Source organism: Vombatus ursinus, unplaced genomic scaffold (genome assembly GCF_900497805.2).
Source record: "Vombatus ursinus unplaced genomic scaffold, bare-nosed wombat genome assembly UNPS02014786.1, whole genome shotgun sequence".
NCBI lineage: Eukaryota > Metazoa > Chordata > Mammalia > Diprotodontia > Vombatidae > Vombatus > Vombatus ursinus.
The window spans coordinates 22074629-22096686 of NW_020954564.1; the positions used below are offsets into that span (position 1 = coordinate 22074629).

The window sequence follows — 22058 nt, forward strand, 5'->3', positions numbered from 1 at the left end:
TTTGTTTAAGGATGAGAAAGTAGACGTACGTGTGGATAATTATTTATGGTCTCTCCATTGCCTTTTGGAATTATTAATATCATTTGTTATTTTGGTGTCTTCTTCTCCCTGAAATATCTTGTGAAATGATCCCTTGGTGATGAGGCCAAAAAGAGCCAAGGAGAAACTGTCTTAGCTAACGACATTTGTTTTTCTTGCAAAGCAAAAAGATGGCAGCTTTGGACAAAACCATATTAGCATGCAGATTCATTTATAAAACCCCACAGAGGAGGATTATGAAAGATTATGAGTGGTATTGCCTCCTAAAACTGCAAAAAGTAGGTAGAAGCACAAAGTCCGCAGAAGCTCGATGCTCACCTGAACTACATCATCTGAAGATGACTCGGAGATGAAATTGGCAACAAATAAGCATAAAATGGAACAAACTTGCAAGTAGTTCTGTAACAGTTTTTCTTTCTTTTTTTTTTTCTTGGCAGAAGGTGGGATTTTATTTTTTATTTTATTTTTTTTCTAATACAGAATAGAGAAAAGAAAAACATATCATAAACTTAAATATTGAAACTTAAATACAAAGTAAGAAAAGAAAAAAAAGCATGCCGTGTGCACAGCAGAACATAGAGGATTCAAAATATATAGCAAGAAATTTTAATTTCAAGAAAGGCTATATGACGAATAATATACTTTGTGTTGTGAGTTATCCATCTTTTCTTTGCTTCCTTGTAAGTTTATTTTGTTCTGTGCTGTGTACTTTTTACTTTGTTCTTTTTTCCCCTCTTTCTCCCCTTCCCCCAAGGTTTTAATTAAGTATGGAAATATTTATATAGAGATATATACATACACATATGCATATGTACACATACATACATATGTACATATATAGACATATACTTTACCTAACAAATTCTACACCTGATCCTTGTTTTTATGATTGTGTGTATCTCTTATTTCCTTTCCTTCCTGACTCCTCTAGTTTCTTTCTACCTGCCACCTTGCCCTCGGCCTATCACCCCCCACTCCGCCCCCCCAGGATCCCTCTTCTATCCTCCCATTCCCATAAATCTAAACACTCTTCTATACTCCCTTTTAACCTATTCCCTCACCCTACCGTCTAAAGATCCCTCTGTTATCCTCTCCTCCCTTCCTATTCCTTTACCATTTTATTTCTTCTGAATTTAGAAGACTTTTACTTTTCTAGATATATATGTATGTATTGTTCCCTCTTGTACCCATTCCTGATGAAAGTGGGTTACCAGAACTACCTGCCCTCCGCCCTCATCTAATTCCTCTGTCAGTTCTTCCTCTGGCACCTCATTTGTATAAGATAATTACTCTTTTTAACAGTTCCTGGATAGTTTTACTTTTTAAAGTCACATCATATTCAGGTCTACCCCAGTCTTTCTTACAAGCTATCCAATTGCTAATGACAATCTTAGTCATACATTTTACATTTTACATACATAAAAAATAAACAGTCTGTCCTTATTGAATCCCTTGTAATCAGTCTTTGGTATGTACCTTATGTTTCTCTTGGCTCTTGTATGACAAATCTTCTATTAAGTTCCATTTTTTTTTTTAAACAAAGTCCTGGAAGTCTGACAGTTGATCAAATATCCATTTTTTTTCCTTTCAGAATTATGCTTAACTTTGCAGGGTATGATGTTTTTGGCCAGAACCCCAGTTCTTTTGCTCTTTGATATGTTGTGTTCCAAGATCTGTGGTTCTTTAGTGTCTCTGTTGCTAGGTTTCGTGTGATTCTAATTGTGGCACCATCATATTTAAATTGTTTTTTTCTTGTTGCTCTTAATATTTTATCTTTGAGCTGAGGGGGGGTTTGGAATTTGACTATAATATTCCTATGAGTTTTCTTCATAGGATCTCTTTCAAGTGGTGATTAATGGATTTTTTATTTCTATTCCCGCCCCCCCCTTGTTCTAATGCTTCAGGAGAGTTTTCTTTAATTATTTCTTGTATTACTGTGTCAGGATTCTTTTTTTGATCATAGCTTTCAAATAGTCTGATTATTCTTTTATTTTCTCTTCTTGATCTGTTCTCCAGATCAGTTGCTTTTCTTTTAAGATGTTTCACATTCTCATCTATTTTTTCATTCTTTATATTTTGTTTTATTATTTCTTGATCTCTTATAACTTCACTGGCTTCTCCTTGCCCAATTCTAATTTTCATGGTGTTATTTTCTTCCTTAAGATTCTGGATCTCCTTTTCTAAGTGGTTGACTTTCTTTTCATATTCTTGTTTTTCTTGGATTGTTCTTAATTTTTTTTTAAAGTTTTTCCTCAGTCTTTCTCATTTGATTTTTTAAAGTCCTTTTTAAGTTCTTCTATAAATTCTTTTTGTGCAGGTGACCATTTAACTTTACTCTTTAGAGTAGAAGAGAATTTCTTTGCTTTAATATCCACCTCTTAAGATGAGCTCTGGCCTTCTCTATTCCCATACTAACTTTCTATGGTTGGATTCTTTCTCCTTTGTTTGGGTGTTTTTTTTCTTTTTTGTAGTAATAGCTTCTAGTCCATAATCACGTCTAGTCCTGGGGTATGGGGGAGGGTGCCTCTGGCCTCAGATCTTCAGTTCTCCCCTCTAGCCTGGAACCAAAGCTGAACCTCCAGCCCCCTGTAGGTGCCCACAGCCAGGGGCATGCTGCCCTGCTGCTCTCCACTCTCTGCAGCACAGCTGGGTCTGGTGTTCCTTGTCAGCAGAGGTTCCCTTGATTTTCCCTGACTCAGATGCCCAGCTCCCTTCACTGTACTGGGGGTAAAAGTTCCTGTGGCTGGGGCCCAGGCAGCCTCCCAACCCAGCTAACCCCAGGGCTTTTGGCTTGTTGTTTAAGCAGACCCTAGCTTGGAGCTGTTTACTCTTCACAGAGACCAACCTAGTCCTGGGATTTTCCTTCAGATCTTCTTGGATTGTCCCAGGAGGACCCCTGTTGTGCCCCTATTCTTATTTAACACCCCCCCCCACCTTTGTTCACCCTGAGGTGCTATTTTATCTCTTTTGTGGAGGAAAATCTTGAGAGCTTAGAATTTTCTGACCTATTCCACCATCTTCCCAAAATCCTCCCAAACAGTTTTTCTTATCAGTGACTGCTGAACCACTGCTTTTGGACATTAACACTTCAGTGTTATATAAAAAAGTAGAAATAGCTCTTTTGAAGATGAGCTCAGGAAGACCATCAGTGGTGATATAACTGTAACACAGCTGCCAAATAATGTTCCCAGGGCATAAGTCTGACAATGTCTCTGACTTTTTCAAAAAGCTTCATGATTCTATATTGCCTCTAAAATTAAAAAAAGAACACCATAACCTAATATTCAGAGCTCTCCATAATTTGCTTCCAAACTACATTTCAAGCCTTCTTTCATATTCTTATTTCCTGTTATGCTACATCTTTCTTCGTTTGTCCTCTGGATTTAATAGTCTCATCTGAGTCTCTAGAGAGGTTCCTAACTAGCCCCGCCCCCTTCCTCCCTGCCTGGAATGTATGTATTTCTTTCTTAATATATTTCTCATTGAAATAATTTTCATTTTCAAGGCCTGGCTCATGTTCCTCATTACCTTTTCTGTTTTCTCCAGTTGAAAGTGTTCTCTTCCCCTCTCAAGTTTTCCTCGAGTATTTTGTATCTCTTCCAGACCCAATAGAATTGTAGTAAACTAATGTAGTGCTTTAAGATTTGCAAGATGTTTTATATGCATTCTTATACCATCATCATAATACCATCTGACACTTATATATCCTTAGTCAGTGCCAGGCACTGTGCTAAGCGCTTGACAATTATTCTCTCATTTAATCCTCACAACAGCCTTGGGAAGCTGGTGCTATTTCATCACATTCCTTCCATCATACTCCACCTTGTACATGTGTTTTTTGCACTCCCTTCTAGTGCACAAGTGGACGGTGTAATTTTTAATCTTGAATTCCTCCATTTTGGCAGAGTTCCTTGCACATAGTAGGCAGGTAATGTTTATTAAAATGAAATGTTGAAATAGGAGTAGGGGTTAAAGGGTATGTGTGACTTTTTTTTTAAACTAAATATTTACTAGTCTGATTTACAGAAACATTCACTCATGTAAAATGATAAGACTCAGTGAAATAGCAAGTCATAATTATAGATTATTAATATTTGAAAGGACTATGGAGGTCATCTAGTTTTACCATCTCTGTTATTAGAGACCCAGAGAGAAGTAATTTGTTGGCTAAAGTTACACCCTAAGATCAATTCACCAAAAATGATCAAATAGCTAATGTGTGCATGGCATTGGGGATACAGAGATTGATGTGACACATTCCCTGCTCTCAATTTTATTGAGATGTGTATGCAAATGATTATGATACAAAGGAGTGTCCGAATACAAAGGTTCAGGGAACATACTATAAGAAACTTAATGAGGGAGAGATCATTAATTGAGCGGGTCAGAGAAGGCTTCATGGAAGGGGTGGTATCTGAGTTGGACCTTCAAGGGAAGGATTTCAGGTGATAGTAATTTTTTTTAAGCACGAATTTGACCATGTGACTCCCCTATTCAGTCAACTCCAGTGGTTTCCTATCACTTCTGGGATAAAATATTAACTCCTCTGTTCAGTTTTTAAAGCCCTACTATACAAACTAGCCTCATCTTATCTTTTCAACTTTATTAGACATATCTTTCCTATCCACATTCTGAGATGCAGCCAAAGTGGCCTTCTCTTTGTTCCTCACTCAGGACGCTTCATTTTCCAGTTTCCTACCTTTGCATTGCCCATCCCACATACCCAGAATGCATTCCCTGCTCACTCTAGTCTCATAGAATCCCTCTCGTCCTTTAAGGTGAAGATCAAGCACCATTTTCTTCTTGAAGCCTTTTCTGATTTCCACTCACCCCCCTCTCCCAACTGCTAGTTTCTTTCCTCCCAAACTGCCTTGTGTTTAACTACCTTGTATATATTTTTATTTTTTCACTTTATATTTATGCTGTATATATTTACATATATACTTATGCCTCCCATTAGGAGTAAGCTCCTTGAAGTAGGAATTGATTCATTCATTTAACTTTTTATCCTCAGCATCTAACACAGTACCTGGTACACATAGTAGGTACTTAAAAATGTTTGTTGATTGATTGGCCGAAATGGTGGCAGAAAGCGTTCAGTTCCAAGCATGGGGGGAATATTGTAAGCAAAAGCAGAAGACAGAACAAGGATGTGTAGGATGCAGAGTAATCCAGTTTGATTGGAACATACAGGATGTGAGCAGAGGCTCCATTACCTAGTGGTTGGCAATTAAATGATTTTGACCACGTTAACTCGTGTAACAGATGATGATACAAAATTGTCCTTACTTCTATGTGACTTTCTTGTAATCCTACATAGACAATTAAAAATGGAGTACAGTGCTAAAAATCTGACAGTTTTTATACCATCTACGGACATTAGTGCACTAACAGTTAAATGGGAGATTCTTGTCCAGTGACTAGTGAGTGAAATATGCTACTGGGAGAATTAACCGTGTCCTTATTGACATTCTTTCTGTAAGTTAAACCAGAAGATATAAAGAAGTTGCAGAACAGCTCACAGAAACTTGTGGAGTTGCTTTCATTGTGGCTCAAAGGCAACAGGAAATATTTATTTCATGGGATACTTGTCATCTTTTCTATAATGAATATAGGCAAAGGGGAACCATTATGAAGATAGCTACGCTTATGTACAAATATTTGTAGCAGAAGATGAGATAGACATTCTACAGATGACCTAACTGGATCGTTTAAAACCAAGTCAAAATACCCTCGTTGGGAAGGTGGATACCAGGGTGGGAAAATCTAGTTGAGATTGAGAAATAAAAGAGGCATTTAAAAGGGAGATGTGGTTGCAAAGACATTTTTTTTTGATAGAGGATGTCCTTCACATTTAGGTGGATGTATTATACCTCACAGAAGGTAAGGTTCTGTAGATACTTCTGTCTGAGGATAATGATGTTCTGATTATGCCCTGCTCTGAAAAGCAACAGGGATACCTTTATGAGATAAATAGTTACTCAGACAAGATTGGCCTCCCAGTCTACACAGGAAAAGCCAAGTAGATGGAAATATATGTTGCCGAGATTGTTATATGGAGTTGCATAGGAGGTCCACTGAATTAGTTTATCAGTATCTTGGATATTGCAGATGGACTGTGTACTGGGCCCAGAGTTGGATAAAAGGAAAGAAGTGGAATGGATTGTATTTGGAAAATTCTGCATCTCTTTTAATGGTCCCAAGTTGCTCTTGCCATCCAAACACAGACTTGTAAACATTGTTTTTCCTGGTGATTCTATATGGCTGCAAATTGTTTAAAAACACAGTTTCATAGGTATCAAAATTATAGGTGGTATATGCTGTGTATATGGTGGTATGCTGTGGTATATGATCATTGAAGACTTGTGTATAAGAAGTGGCGTAGAAGACACTGAAAATATGTATATCTAAATGGAAAAGATCATGTGATCGTATACCTTGAGAGGCAACCCAACCTTTATACTGGTTATCTAAAATATCAAAAGATTTAGAAGTAGCCTTGTAGCACATTGGGTAAATCCTCTGTGGAGGATTTGTGAAAGGTTGTTGACAAAAATTATATAGGATGAGAAAGTATGGGTCGCAATCTGTTTTGGTTTAGGGAATATCTATATGACCAGTGGATCACAGATAAGTGAAAATCTCTGGCACTACTACCTCTATCTTCCTTTCTTGTTTATCAAATTTAATCATTCTTTGAAAGTGGATCCTTGCTTTGTTGGATGCTATAATATTCCCTCCTTTAGCTTGTGTGTGGCTTAGTGTATAGGATATGTTACAGAAGTGGGAGCTGTAGGTAACTAAAACAGTAGAGCTGTGGAGTTATTTTTATTTTGATTCTTTTTACTAATCATTGTGGTTATGAATTGATAGACATTCATTAGTAAGATCCAATTATAATGGTTGGGGGGGTGTTTATAGCTGTATCTGTTTAAAAAGGTATTAACCTTTTGCTCAAAGTCCTTTGTTAATCCATTAGAATTATAAAGCCTTACCCTTTGCAGTGAACATTGAGAATGTCCTTGAAAACGGGTGTTTATATCTGGTTGATGACATTGCTGAATGTTGAATGAGTCACAAATGATTGAGTGAAAAGCAAGACTTGCTTCAGGATGTTCTTGAAATGCCAAAGGGAACTCTGGGTGATATCTTATGTATTAGCATTAGATAGCAGTGATGACTATGTTTACAGTTAGTTCATCATTTTAGCATAGAGATCCAGAAGAAATTACAAACTAGTTAAAACTTCTGTTGTCTTTTCCTCTGCCTCTTCTCTAGCACTAGTGGCCTGTTGCTTACCTTCTCACTAACCCTTCAACTTCCCATCCATCTTGCCATCTGTAGGTTGTCCCCTACCATTTTTTTAGTGGGCCTTATTTTCAGCTTATCTGATAAACTGAATTAGTTTTTGTGGACTGTTCATTTAAATTTTTATTTGGACAGGGACCTTCACTGACTTTAACCCAGAGAAGTTACTAAGGATGAAATTTTAGGGACTGTGAGAGTGTTGGTGGTGGAGAGATCTTGGACCAGGAGGGCCTAGTTGAGTCATCTTAGCTCAACAAATCCCACTACATAGGTTGTGCCTGGGGATCTATTTGTTTTACTTTCCTACATCCTATTTTGCACTCTTTTAAAAAAAAATTTTATTAATTTATTTTTAGTTTTCAACAATCACTTCCATATGCTTTTGAGTTTTAAATTTTTCTCCCCTTCCCCCCCCTTCCCCAAGACAGTGTGCAATCTGATATAGACTCTACATATACATTCCTATTAAACATTTTCACATTAGTCATGTTGTAAGGAAGAATTAGAACCAATAGGAGGAACCACCAGAAAGAGGAAACAAAACAAAACAGAAGAGAAAAAAAGAGCAAATAGTATGCTTCGATCTGCATTCAAACTCCATAGTTCTTTTTCTGGATGTGGATAGTATTTTCCATCATGAGACTTTTGGAGATGTCTTAGATTCTTGCGTTGCTGAGAAGGGCTAAAGTTAGTCATTGCACAACGTGACTTTTACTGTATGTGACGTTTGTTCTCTTGGTTCTGCTCACTTCATTCAGAAGACCATTCAAGTCTTTCCAGGTTTTTCTGAAGTCTGTCTGCTCATCATTTCTTATAGCACAACAGTATTCCATTACATTCATGTATCGTAATTTGTTCAGTCATTCCCCAATTGATGAGCATCCCTCAGTTTCCAATTCTTTGCCACCACAGAAAGAGCTGCTATAAATATTTTTGTACATGTGGATCTTTTCCCCATTTTTATGATCTCTTTGGGATACAGTCCTAGAAGTGGTATTGCTGAGTCAAAGGGTATGCACGTGTTTATAGCCCTTTGGGCATAGCTCCAAATTGCTCTCCAAAATGAATCATTTCACAACTCCACCAACAATGCATTAGTGTCCCAATTTTCCCACGTCTTCTCCGGCATTTATCATTTCCATGTTTTGTCATGTTGGCCCATCTGATAGGTGTGATGTGGTACCTCAGAGTTGTTTTGATTTGCATTTCTCTAATCACCTATTTTGTACTCTTAAGCAAAAAAAAAAAACAACAAAAAACTTAGTGATACAAACTTTTGGCCATTTATAATGGCCCTACTTGAAGAGACTTTAGGGAGCATCTAATTCAGTCCCCTTTTTTTTATGTAGGAAAAATGAGTTCCAGAAAAGTGATTTGTCATGAAGATAGTCTGTGGCAAAGCATAATGTTGCATAGAATCTAGATTCCCTATCTGACTCATTCCTCTCTACATTGCTTTGTGAGGGTCTGAAAAAACGATTCTGCCTGTGAGGTATAGGTTTTTGAAGCAGTCATGCCTAACTGTTCCTGTCATCTCTCTGTCACTTTCCACTGTGAAACTAATTGTTGCATTGGCATGACCTAACACTAACAGTACCTTAATCTCTTTAAATCTTCACTAAAAGGATTTAAAAGGGCTTGGACAGAAGTGAGCAGTGAAGTCCTGGTGAAGCAGCAGGAAGTAATAAATCTCTTAGTTTTGTTTGGAGAATTGTAGGTGCTGACATCAGTGAGCTTGTGAGCAGTGATATTTGTGTATGTGTGTGTGTTCATAAGTGAATTTGATTTCAAAAGAAGCAAGCTCTATTTTAAGTTCCCCTGATGTACCAAGTGAAAGCTTTTTCTCTGCTTTAATTGGTGCCAGGTACGCTATCTCTTGGAGTGGATGGATGAAGATTTAGAAGATGGAGAAGATACTGTCAGAACGGCAAATGTCGAATTTTGTCATCCCTTATGCCAGTGTCTAAAGTGTGCTCCACGACAAAAGGTTGGGCTCTTTCTAGAGGATGAGAAAGTCAGTCCTGTTATGTATATGTCTGTTAACTCCACCGAGTGACTGTTTCCTTAGTGGGAGTGTGGTCTCCTCTAGAAATGTGCCAGTCTAAAGATGGAGGAGATTTAGCTCAGTGGCGGCAAGGAGCTTATAATTAATCCCCTTAGAGACTGAGCTCTGGCCATTCTTATTTCAGCCAGCTGCCTTCTTTATACACACACACACACACACACACACACACACACACACACACACACACATGTATATATGTATGTGTATGAATATGTATGTGTGTGTGTGTAGGTGTATATATATACACATATACATATATGTACACATATGTGTATATATATTTTTATCTATATATCTATATCTATATGCATGCAGTTGGAGTTAGTGCCCAGGATCACCCAGCTAGTAAGTGACAAGTATTCTCCTGATTTCAGGGCTGGGGCTCTATCCACTGTTCCACCTAGCTCAGCCTCCTTCTTGAGGTAACTACTTAGTAAGATAGAAACAAGATGGTGTAGTGGGTGGTGCAGATATCACTGCTGTTTGCTTCATGCATGAAGTGTGACTGTTAAGTTGTACTGATTTTTTAAAAGCAAAGTTGAGAACTTACACATTGTGGTGGGGCAGGAGTCATGCCTTCTTAACTTTTAATCCATTGCACCAGTAATTCTTGGAATTCTTTTTGGGATTGTGTTCAAAACCTGCCACATATTGTTTTAAATATTGCTAATGTCTTTGTCCTTTTAGGGTAGATTTGTTTTTTGGAAATAGCCCAAAGGCAATCAGAGGTGATCTGGTGATATGCATGATCAAACTGAGTAATATTTTTATTATTTTTAAAAAAATGAGGTGTGACTGAAATGGAATGAGAGCCATTTTATAGTGTGATTTATAAATTAGTTCTGAAGAAAGCTCCAAAGAAAGGGTTCTGAACAAGTTTTTTTTTTTTAAATGTTAATGATATTGCCATAATAAACATGTAAACCCCATGCCCCTTGTGGAGATTATTTTGTTGGGTATAAGACTCATTTGGATGCTGCTAGGTGTGGTACGGTAGCTAGAGCCCTGAACCTGGAGTCAGGAAGAATTGAGTACAAATCCCACTTCACACACTTAGTAGCTGTGTGACCCCTGGCAAGTCATTTTCTTTCAACCTCAGTTTCCTAATCTGTAAAATGGAGATAATAATATCTACCTTACAGGGCTGTTGTGAGGGTCAAATGAGATAATATACATAAAGTACTTTACAAACTTTAAAGCACTGAGTTCAGTACTAGCTGTTAATTGTCATTTTAAAGTCTGATATGTTGGTTAAACAATTTCATTACCTTAAACATATTTGCTCTCTGGGAAAATTCTGAATTTGGACTGTGAGTGTGCTTCCTTCCTAAGTATCCCTTTTGCAGGTAACTTGTACTTGTTGCATCAGGGCTATTGATGCTGTCTTGGAGGGAATATTTTTTTATTATTCTATCCCTCTGCCTCACTCTAGGCAAATTCAGTATATACAGATCTGATAAAATTGATTAATACTACTTCATATTGCCAAATAATTATTTACTTTACAGAAAATTTTACCTTTGTCTTATTTTCATTTTCTCTTGTGCATCTTAAATGATCATTTTTATGCAACTTTATAGGAACCTGGCTATTAGGTAAAACAAGTGTGGAGAAACTCTCATACTAGTCTTTGATTTCATCTTGTGGGGGGCAGCTCGATGGGGCAGTGGATAGAGCACCGGCCCTGGATTCAGGAGGATCTGAGTTCAAATCCATCCTCAGACACATAACACTTACTAGCTGTGTGACCTTGGGCAAGTCACTTAGCTCCATTGCCTAACCAAAAACAAAATACAAAAAACAAAAAAACCATCTTACATGTGCCATCCAGAGAATAATCTACTTCCAGCAAACTTCTGTGGTTAATTGGCTAATCAGTTTCTGAAAGGAAAAAAAATAATATTCTAAGATGTGTTATCCAAGTGAACTGAAGGATGTGACAAGTACTTTATTTTGTTGTTGTTGTTAAAATAAGCTTTTATTCATGTCTTCTGTTTTTTACATCATCAGTTTTCCCCGTATCTTGGTGATACTCCTCCTAGAGAGCCATCTATAACAAATCATATTTTTAAAGAGGAAAAATAATCAGCACCACTCATTGAGACATTGAAAAAGTGTGAAAGCATGTGTAAGGTGTAACACTTTTGGACCTCACCTATGAAGGGGTGGGTTGGGGGTGTCTTCTCATCTCTTCATTTGAGTCATGCTTGATCTTTGTAATTTGTTACATTCACTTTTAATTTGTTGGTGTGTCATTGTTCTTTCCATTTATGTTGTCTTTATTGTGTATGTATTTTCTTGTCTCTGCTTCACCTTTGCATCAGTTTATATAGATCTTTCCATGCTTCTCTGTATTAACCACATACATAATTTTTTTACAGTACATTAATATTCCATTACATTCAGGCACATTGTTTTTTTTTTCAATTCCCCAAGTGATGGGCATTTACTTGTTTCCAGTTCTTTGCTATTACAAAAACTTCTGCGATAAATATATTTTGATATATATGAGGACTTTCATCTTTTCAATGGCTTCCTGGGAGCATAGCCCAGTAATGGAGTTTTTGGTTCAAAGAACATGGACGTTTTAGTCATTTTATTTGCCTAGTACCAAATTGCTTTCCAGAATAGGTATACACACCATTTCACAGCTCCACCCATAGTATATTAGTGTATGATAAGTACTTTCAGTAGTTACTGAAACTTTATAACCTATTGAGCCTCTCTCTTTCTTTCTCTCCCTCCTTCCTTCCATCCCTTTCCTCATCCCCATACCATTTCTGTGTGTGTCTCTTCTCTTTCCTTTTTTGTATCTCTCTCTCACTTCCTTTCTTTCTCTTATTATCAGATATCTAATATGTGCTAAACACTGGAAAACAAAGAAAAAAATGGGAAAAAAAACCATTCCCTTCCCTCAAAATATAGACAGATAAATAAAAGGCAGTTTGAGGATACAGAGATCAGGGGAGTGTATTGAAGTGCCAAGTATGAGGGCAGGGATTGGGGTAGAGAATGCTGTAAGCCATATTCTAAACTCCTTAAGATAGGAAAGAGAATGACCTCTGTGTTGATTGATGACTGCAGCAAGGATCTAGATAGAATGATATAGAAGAATAGGTTGAACCTTTAAGGAGGAAAGGTTGCTGAATGATAGTGGCAGAAGGTCTTGAAGTGGCAGTGACGAGCTGCCTGAAACAGTGCTTGCTGAACCAGTGTGTCTGAGGCAGGTTGGGGAGTCAGGTTCCTGTGAGTAAAAGAAGGTGTGAAAGTGTATGAAACGAAGTCGTCTCAGGTGAAGGTAGTTTGTTAATGCTAGAATGGGAGGTCCAGATGGTGCAATGGAAGGGGAAGAAGGTAGAGCAAGGCTAGGGACTCAGAAGGGTGGAGATGAAAGACAGAAGAACATTTTTTGCTTACGCAGCTAGTGACTCTAATCTATAGGGATTAGGACAGGAGAAGGTAAACATTTATGAGCCATGGACAGGGAAGTACAATTTGACTGAGGCACCTGCCCTCAAGGCTCCTGTGATGATCATTACATTTGTGAATATATTCTCTCAAATATCAGAGAACCCACTATTATCCGAGATGGTTATAGAAGTAAGACAAGAGAAGGAAATTAAAGGCATAAAAATAGGCAGAGAGAAGACAAAACTATCCCTATTTGCTGATGGCATGATCTACTTAGAAAATTTTAGAGAATCAGAAACAATAGCTTCAGTAAAGTAGCAGAATACAAAATAAACCCACAAAAATCAACAGTATTTTTACATCAGTAATCACGTCTAGCAGGAATTAATTAAAAAAAGGAAGTTCCATTCAAAAGAACAACAACAAAGAAATAAGTTGTCTGGTGAGTTAATCTACCAAAGCATACTTAATAACTTTCATAGATATAAGCACAAAATGCTCCTTAAAGAAATTAAGAACAACTAAATGACTAGAGGAACATATACACTATTTATAGTTGGGCTGTGTCATATAATGAAAATGACAGTACTAACAGAATTAAGTTATGATTTAGTGAAATATCGAACCACCAAAGAAGCTACTTTACAGAGCTATCAAAATATTAACAATTTATTTAGAGGAACAAAAAAGTCTAGACTATCAAGGGAAACTAATTGAAAATAGTAGGAATGGAAGTGATAGCACTTCTTGATACCATTTCTATATTATAAATCAGTAATCATCAAAATTACCTGGCACTGATTAAAAAATAGAAAAGTAGATTAGTGGAGAAGCTAAGGAAGAATCAGAAATAACTGAAATCAATAACCCAGTGTGTAATAAACCTACAACTATGTTGTCTAGGAAAGAACTCCCTATGTGACAAGAATTGCTAAGAAAACTGAAAAGCCATCTCATAGAAATTAGGTTTATTCCAGAATCTTATACCAGGTACCATAATAAATTAAAAATGAATTTGTGACCTGAATATTAAAGGTCATGCCAATGTGAAAATTGTACCTTTTGTCAGTGTGGCTAAGAAGTGAATTCTCAACCTGACGAGGGGTAGAGGAAATAACAAAAGACAAAATAACTTGGCTCCTGGTTTGACCTGGTGTCTGAGGTCCTATTCCTAGACGAGGTCATGGTGAATGGTCTGGTCTGATGTCCAGAGGAGACTCTGGTGTTGCATCTATTGAGAAAATTGGTGCCTGGCCTCTTGGCGGTCACAGAAGGCTAAGGCTTTGTTGCTTTTTTCGTGTGGTTGACTGAAGCAGGATGGATTAAATGCCTCCACAACATGGCCTTTAGGTACAAACTTCCAGGGCTATTTGGTGGTAATGAAGGGCTACAGTGTTGTTATGGCTCAGGGCAGAGTAGCTGTAGGTGCCAAGGTAGCAAGCCCCTGTAAGGAGAAAAGAACTTTCAACACAGTTCTTGAATGGGACAAGGGCTGGGAAGCTGTCCCCGCCTCCTTGTCCCCCAACATCCCGCCTAAACAAGGGAAGTTCTGCCCTGTGTCCTCCATTATCTCACTCCTCTTCCCCAACACCCAGACAAACAAAAAGCCCAGCTCTACAACAAATAAAACCGGGACTATGAGGTTTGTGTTTTATTTCTATGTGGCCTTTGATTTCTTCCTACATTCCATTTTTTTTTTCTGGGTCAGTGATTCTCAGTAGAACAGACGTTAATAACCCCTCGCATATCTACTTGTCAAAGCTTTGGAAATCAGGAATGGCTAGGGTGGAGTTTTTTTTATCACTTTAATAAAAATGAGGCTAGCGAGTATCATACAGTGTAGCGGGGATGTTCTGCTTTTTGCACTAAGATTTTAAATCTGTGTCCTAGCAGGTAGAAGAATATAGATCTGATTTTGGGGATAGAGTAAATGGGATGTGTGTATGTGGACCAACCATACAACCCACTAAAACCCAAGATTCTGTTATCATAGGAGGCAAGATTATTAGTCAATATTGGCTTTTTCAAGCAGATGTTCTTAAGCATTTATGATGTCTTTTCTCTCTTCTCTCTACCTTTTGAATCCTTAAAGAAACTTGAAAAGATTCCTGTCAATGGACTTGGAGTGAATGTTACCAATCAGGATGGCTTCACTCCACTGCATGTTGCTGTGCTTCATGGTCGGACTGATCTCGTCTCCCTCCTTTTGAAGCATGGTGCCAATGTGGATGCCAGGAATGTTAATCGGGCTGTCCCACTTCATCTCGCCTGCCAGAAGGGACACTTTCAGGTCACTGATAGCCCCTGTTACCAACAGTAATCCTAGTCCAGTACTTCTTGTAGTTGGAAGCTAGATTGTGATGGGCTAAGAAGGGAGTGAGAGGGAGAAAGTGGAGGCACCTCTTGTAGATGGCCTTGTTAAGAAGTTTAGCCACAACAGGCAGAAGAGATAATAATAGGACAGTAGTGGAGATGGAAGGATCAAGTTAGGGTTTTGTGAGGATGGGGACACTTGGGTATTACACCCTGAATGTAAACTTGACTAGATGGTTATATGCATACATTCTGTGAAGCCTCAACAATTTGCATCTGAGACTTAGTCCTAGAAACCTAGTTCCTTTTTGTGCATGGGATGAAGTCTTCATGGAGGTATTAATCCATGGCTTTTGCAAATTAGTCCCCTCACTTAGGACTATAGTAATTCATAGTTTAGCTAAGTCCTTGGAGACTATCTTAGGGCTAAAGAATCTTCTATGTATTTTTATACATAGAATTTTTATACAATGTATTTTGTACAATGGTGCTTTGAGCATTTGCAATGCCTGATAGTGATCAAAAAAAAAAAAGCTTTTGAATTAGATGAAGGGGATTAGATGAAGACTGTGAAGGGTCTGAACCCAAACAGAACCCACAGTTTGAGTTGGGTTGACCTGTTCCTTCTTTGCATTCAACCGTAATGCTGTGAGCAGCAGTTATAAGAGTAAACATTTAGCTGGCCTTTGTAAACTAACTTGATGTATGAACTATGGACATTTTGCCATTGGAGCCTAGAGATTCACATGTGTACTACTAAAAGGGTGATGATGAAATATAAGGGTCCTTCAAGAATTTTCAGTAGCCTATGACTTTTTTAGTCTAAAGTTAGATGTCTTCCTTCTATTGGAATAGGTGGTGAAGAACCTAATGGACTTTGGTGCAAAACAAAATAAAAAAGATTCAAGTGGTAACACACCCATCATTTATGCTTGTCTGAATGGCCATCATGAAACAGCTGCCTTATTGCTGGAGGTAAAAAAAAAAACAAAAACACCTCAAAATAGGTTTGCTTTTTCCTGGAATGAGATATTTTGTGACCCTACATTGTGAACACCAGTTCAGCACTAGCAGCAGTCTTAAGTTTAAGCTGAGTAGCTCCTGCTCTTTAGAGCTGGCACTTTTTTATTTTTATAGATGGGGGAGGGAATTGGGGACTGTTTTTAATTGTCCTCTATACCTGTGCAGTAGTGTCAGACTTCTGGGTCCCCTTAAGTATCAGGCTGTAAAATACAAATTGCAAAAGAATGTATTTACTCCTTTTCGTGTTTTCATATGGATGGCAAAGTCGGGGATTTGAATAACTGGTGTGTGAGGTTTTGCGCTGTGTTGGCTGTCCGTGGTTCAGTTTTCTGATGGTCCTTCTTTCATGTTTGGATAACATCCTCCATTTTGAGTGGATCTCCTTGATAGCCTTTACAATGAAATAATCAGTACTACTGCCATCCTGCTAGCTTTGTACGCCATTTCAGTATAGACTTTGATGGAAGTTTTTCTCTTTACAGCATGGGGCCTCTCTTAATGTTTCTAACAACAGGGGCAATACAGCATTGCATGAAGCTGTAATAGGAAATCATGCCATTCTGGTTGAACTCCTGCTGCTTCATGGAGCATCAGTACACGTTAGGAATAAGAGACAGTGTACCCCTATAGACTGTGCTGAACAGGTAGGTGAAGGAAATACCTTAAGAACTAAAGTCTCCACGACAGCTTGAATTCCTCTTGTCTAGAATAGACTTGGGTTATTCTTCAGATTGCTATGACTGGCCAAAATGGTGTTATGGAAAGCAATTGTGGAGCATTTTGGGCTACTGCCATAGGGAGTTATGACTCCTTATGACACTTCTGCCTTGTACTCTTTGTATCATAATCTAAGTCCTTCTTTTCCTCACCCTGCTAAGTGCTGATGTCCACTAGATTAGGAACCATGTGGTTTTATCTTTCATATTTCCTGTCCAGTGCCTACCTAACACGCTGCCTTATACATAGGTGCTAAATAAGTTTGCTGAGGGAGAGTTCTCTACATTCCCAACAATATCAACTTTCAAACAGTTGTGTAGTGGACTGTGCCCACTATCTAGAAACTAGCGGGTGAGCTGTAAGGTGCTGATTCTGGTCTGGAATCCTCCTTTATACAGTCAAGTAACCCTGGGACTTTTGTCTTGTTTCAGCAGTAGAGGTTAGCTGCTAAGACTTTATAGTAACACTTCTGGTTTGTGTATCTTCACCAGGAACATACAGTAGTCTCCTTACCAACACATCAGAGATAACTTGTAGCTAGCTAATTAAAAGACATGTTAGACATGATTTCATTGATGAAATAAATATCTTAAGTCTTCACCATACCTAGAGAGGTATTACTAAGTAAGTTGTATATAGAAAGGAGGTAGGGACAACTTTTCTTTTTAGGTATACTCATCTTGGTATTCTGGTGTTATGTTTCATCCAGAATCATACAACATTCACTTGATATGCTGTAGATAGAGTGACTCTTACTTAAATCTGTGTTTTTACTGGTGGTATAGAATTGGAATGTAAATTGTGTAGCTGATTATACCAGAGTTTGTGGTTTAAAAGAACATGGTAGCTAAATGAAGAGGAATTTTTGGGACAAGGTAGACTACTGTTAGGCCAAAATTAGGCTAGTCTTTTTATTATTAACCAGTGTGATATTTAAGACAACAAGCTAATAGTAAAAAAAAAAGTCTGTCTTTGTAATTTTTCAAGTGTGTTATGTAGTGGGCTTTTTTTTGTACACCGTTTAAGAAAAAGGATGACCAGTGAGTTTCCCTGGCCAGCCGCCTAAATTTTTATTTGAGTAATATTTCTAGTAACATTCCTTTGTATATAGGTTGAAAATCATTAACCAGTTTGTTGCTCTGAATTCAAAAAGTAATTGTTAAATCACCTTGTCTCCTTTGAATTCATAGAATTCAAAGATCATGGAATTGTTGCAGACAGTACCCAGCTGTATTGCAATGTCAGAAGATGCTGCAGAAACAGATGGTGAAGGGCATGCTGCTGTTAAGATCAGGAAAAAATGTAAGAATTTTTCTCTTAGATATGTAACTATACGAGACTAAAAATGACCGTCTTCTCTTTCCTGTCTATTTTGTGTAAATGTGAGGTTGTATGTAAAATATAATTGTAAGGAGCAGGTGGGATGTGCAGGGAAGCTTCCTACTGCCTCAAGAGGTTTTTATGCAGAAAGTGAGAGATCGATATTAAATCTTAAGACCAATCTATAATAACACATATAGTGTGTTTTACAGATCACTAAGCACTTGCATATCTTTATCTCATTTGTTCCTTACAACACCCCTGTGAGGTAGGTAGTGCAAATGTTATTGTCCCTGTTTTACAGATAAAGAAGCTGAGGCTCAGAGAATGGAAGTGACTTGCTTGTTGTCATACAGGTATTAAGTGGCAGAGATAGTACTCAAACCCAAGCTCCAAGGTTCTTTTTATAACATTTCTCGAATATATTCACTCACCTTAATAGTCTCCAAGAAGCAAAATTTAAATTTTGTTTTGTATAATGTATTTTTTAAAAAATGAAGATAAATATTCTGAGTGCCTAGTAACTGGTGGCCTTTTAATTATTAGTAGTAAGCACTTAATTTAATTTTGTTAATAGTAATTAACAATAAGATATTACCCTCTTAGCTTAAGTTTTTTTGGTTTCTTAGTAAGCTGATGAGGAAAACAGTTTCCATAGATGTTTATTACAAAACTGCAACCTCCTTTGTGGGTGTTCTTTGGGATTGTGCCAGGCACATGCATTAATCTGCTGCTTGGGCAGATGCCACCTAAAGCATTTTGCTTGAGTGCATATGGATGATAATGCTAAGTAGCTAATTGCTCCATCTCCAGTAGAAGAAGATAAGGGATTTTTTGTTTTAATATAGTATCAGTCATCAGCATCATATTCCAAGATGAAAAAGATTTTTCTCTATACTTGATTTTTTTCTTAGTAGTGGAAGGATTTTATGAAATGTACATACTGGTTGTTGGTATTTGTGCAGTAACTAAAATGCCAGCATTTAGGGCAACCAGGTGGCACAATGGATAGAGTGCCTGGCCTGGAGTCAGGAAGACCTGTGAAGACATTTCAGCTGTGTGACCGTAGGTAAGTCGTTTAACCTCTGTCTGTCAGTGTCTTCATCTGTAAAATGGGAATAATAGTAGCACTGACCTTAGTATAGTCCCTGGAACATAGTAAGTGCTATATAAATGTTAGCTGTTATTATTATCATCATTATTAACAGTTATTATATCCATCCAGCATTCATGTTATTCAGATAGTCTCTAGAGCTGTTTTTTACCATATTTGGATATATTTGTAATAATTCACACAATTGAAAAATTGTTTCAGCTAATATCACAAACTTTAGTTCTTATTTTAAAAACAAATTCGTGAAATGAGTAGAATTTAGTACTGACTCTTGCAGATTGTCTTTTAGATTTAAGCACTATGCTGCTACTTTTACTTAGTTGCATATCTATCTTATGGGCCTAAGATGATACTAAGTGCCCTCTGGGTTGGCCTAAAAAAAATGCAACCAATAGGCAAAACATTTAGAAAGAAATAAGTGAAATTCATTAGAATAACCAAGTTTAAATACTTTCGCAAAACAAAAAATTTTAATTTGTCGAAGAAAATTTAAGGATAGCATCTTAGCTATGGTTTTTAAAAGATATTACTAAAATATCATTTGACCTTGGAGTATTCAAATATCAGTTCGTTCTTTACATCTGCAGTGAATTCAAGGCCACATGGACCACCAGATGATACTTTAAGCAGAAGACTTCAGTTTGTCTATTCAGTTAGTCAGTTTAAGTAAGTTTTTTAAAAATTCTTTTTTGCTTTTTTGTTGTTGTAAAAGTTAAAATTTTATTTGAAGCTGGAAAGATGCAATTTAAACCATTAAAAATATACATGAATAATTTTTTGTTCATTCAGATGCTGCCACCTTGTGGTCAACTGATGTTGTTTTATATGACTCTTTGATGTATCTACTTTTATAACTTTATTTTACCTATATTTTAGAGCAAAAACTTTACCGGAAACCATAACAAGAGACAGAAGTGTTCCCAATTTTGATGATGCCCTTCTGAGTCAAGTAAGTTTTCAAGCTTAATCTGTGTTCAGTAAACAAATGTTAAAAGCCAAGCTGTACTGAGGGGCTTATGTATTTTATTAACCTAGAGGTTTCATAATCATACCCTCTTAATTCAGTAGAAGTGCTTAGCTACCTTACCTGTACACTCATCATTTGTTCTGTTATGCTCTATCACTGCAACATAAGAATGATCAATTTAAAAGCAAAAATTAGAATTTTTAGTGGGATGATTAATAGAACTTGTACTTTCATTATATTCTTTATTGTTACTTGAAAATGTTTTTTAGTTGGAGGTGTAGAGCTGAGGAAAAACATAGAAGTACTGCTATGTTGAACATGTGGGAAGTCACACCTGGTGGATGAAATAGATGTGACCTTGGGAAATTTCAGTTAATTGCTGCATACAAATGGATTTACCTAATGTATTAATAAATCTGAAGAAGAAAAAAAAAAACCTTGCGTATCAATGGATTTAGCCACCAACTTTGCCAAACATCCAGTTGAGTAGGATATGTAACTCAAATTTCTTAACACTATGACTTAAATGTTCAGATTTGAAAACCATGACCCAATCTACAAAAGACAGAATTGTGAGATTGTTGCTGTCCCAGAATCGCTATTTTTATTTCAGAGACACTAGATTTGGGCTTTTGACAATGAGAATTAGAATGGATAATATTTCTGCCATAAATTTCAAAAAGCTATATTTTACTAATATTACTAACATTAAATAGAAATTATGTATCCTATTTCAACTACTTCAACTATTGTATCCTATTTCAGCTTTTTTACCAATAAACCTCACTCATGAAGATGGTGTTTGAGAGCAAATAGGTTCACAGATGTAGGAGTAAAAATCTCAGAAGAAAAGCATTATATTAATTCTTGGTACTGATGCTGAAAGAACATGTCTTAGTGGCCTTTACCATTTTTTCTTTTTCCCCAGCCAGCAATTCTGAGTGATGAGGTCAAGTTAGACCATGACCAGCTGGAGCAGAGCAAATCTAATACTACTGATGAAGAAAACAGTAGCAAACCTCTGGTGGACACAGTGATACAGGCTGCTCATAGAACTAAGCGAATGCAGCGGAGGCACACTGTCACTGAAGCAGGTGTCTCACAGGAACCAGAAGCTACTCATCATAGTGACTCATCAGCTCATCAAGGGCCAAGTGTTTTACCATCTGAAGACTCTTAGCAGTAACAAAGTTCATTTGCTGCCAAAAAGTAAAGAACTAGCAAGATAATGCTGCTGTTATTTAAAATAAGGCTTAGGACTGCACCTTCACAACTGGCTTAGAAGAATAATAAGCCTTCAGCAGAAAGTTGTTGCAAGGTTTGTACTTTAGAGCTGGAACCTATTATTGGAACATCCTTCATGGAGCTGCTTTGTGGCAGACTGGACTAAGAAAAGATTAATGTAAAGAATGTAGCCAAAAAATTCCCTCCATTTTGACTTCTCTCTTGAACTTAAAGCACTTCAAAAGATAGCAGAAAGCAATGGTTACTGAATCACTAAGTCTTGGGTTTAAGTATTTGTGCCCTTTGGCTAAAGTGAGAAATTCTGATGACCTCTTCTACCAAAAGGTTTTGAACCACTGTAGTGGTATAAGTATAAGTATAAAGTAGCAAACTTTATAAGTTCAATTTCTCTATGCTGCAATAAGCTGAATAAAGCAGCTAATCTTCATGACACTGTGAGGATTCTGTACAGAAAAGTAACATTTGAATGAAGAAAGCAAAACTTAAAAAAAAAACCAAACACTTCTTAGCAAAGCAACACAAGGATAACCAAATCA

At 37.1% G+C, this 22058-nt stretch overlaps 1 protein-coding gene across 1 annotated transcript in view; it reads left to right on the forward strand.

Annotated features, from left to right (window-relative positions):
* ANKRD27 (ankyrin repeat domain 27) overlaps window positions 1-22056 on the forward strand; it is a 92973-nt gene extending 70917 nt beyond the window's left edge. The window contains 9 exon segments of the mRNA XM_027868066.1: window positions 9212-9334; window positions 14916-15113; window positions 15992-16111; window positions 16642-16803; window positions 18067-18178; window positions 19898-19976; window positions 20187-20259; window positions 21206-21325; window positions 21327-22056. Coding sequence (XP_027723867.1) covers window positions 9212-9334; window positions 14916-15113; window positions 15992-16111; window positions 16642-16803; window positions 18067-18178; window positions 19898-19976; window positions 20187-20259; window positions 21206-21325; window positions 21327-21506 — 1167 coding nt within the window. The 3' untranslated portion in view covers window positions 21507-22056.
* The last annotated feature ends 2 nt before the right edge of the window (window positions 22057-22058 follow it).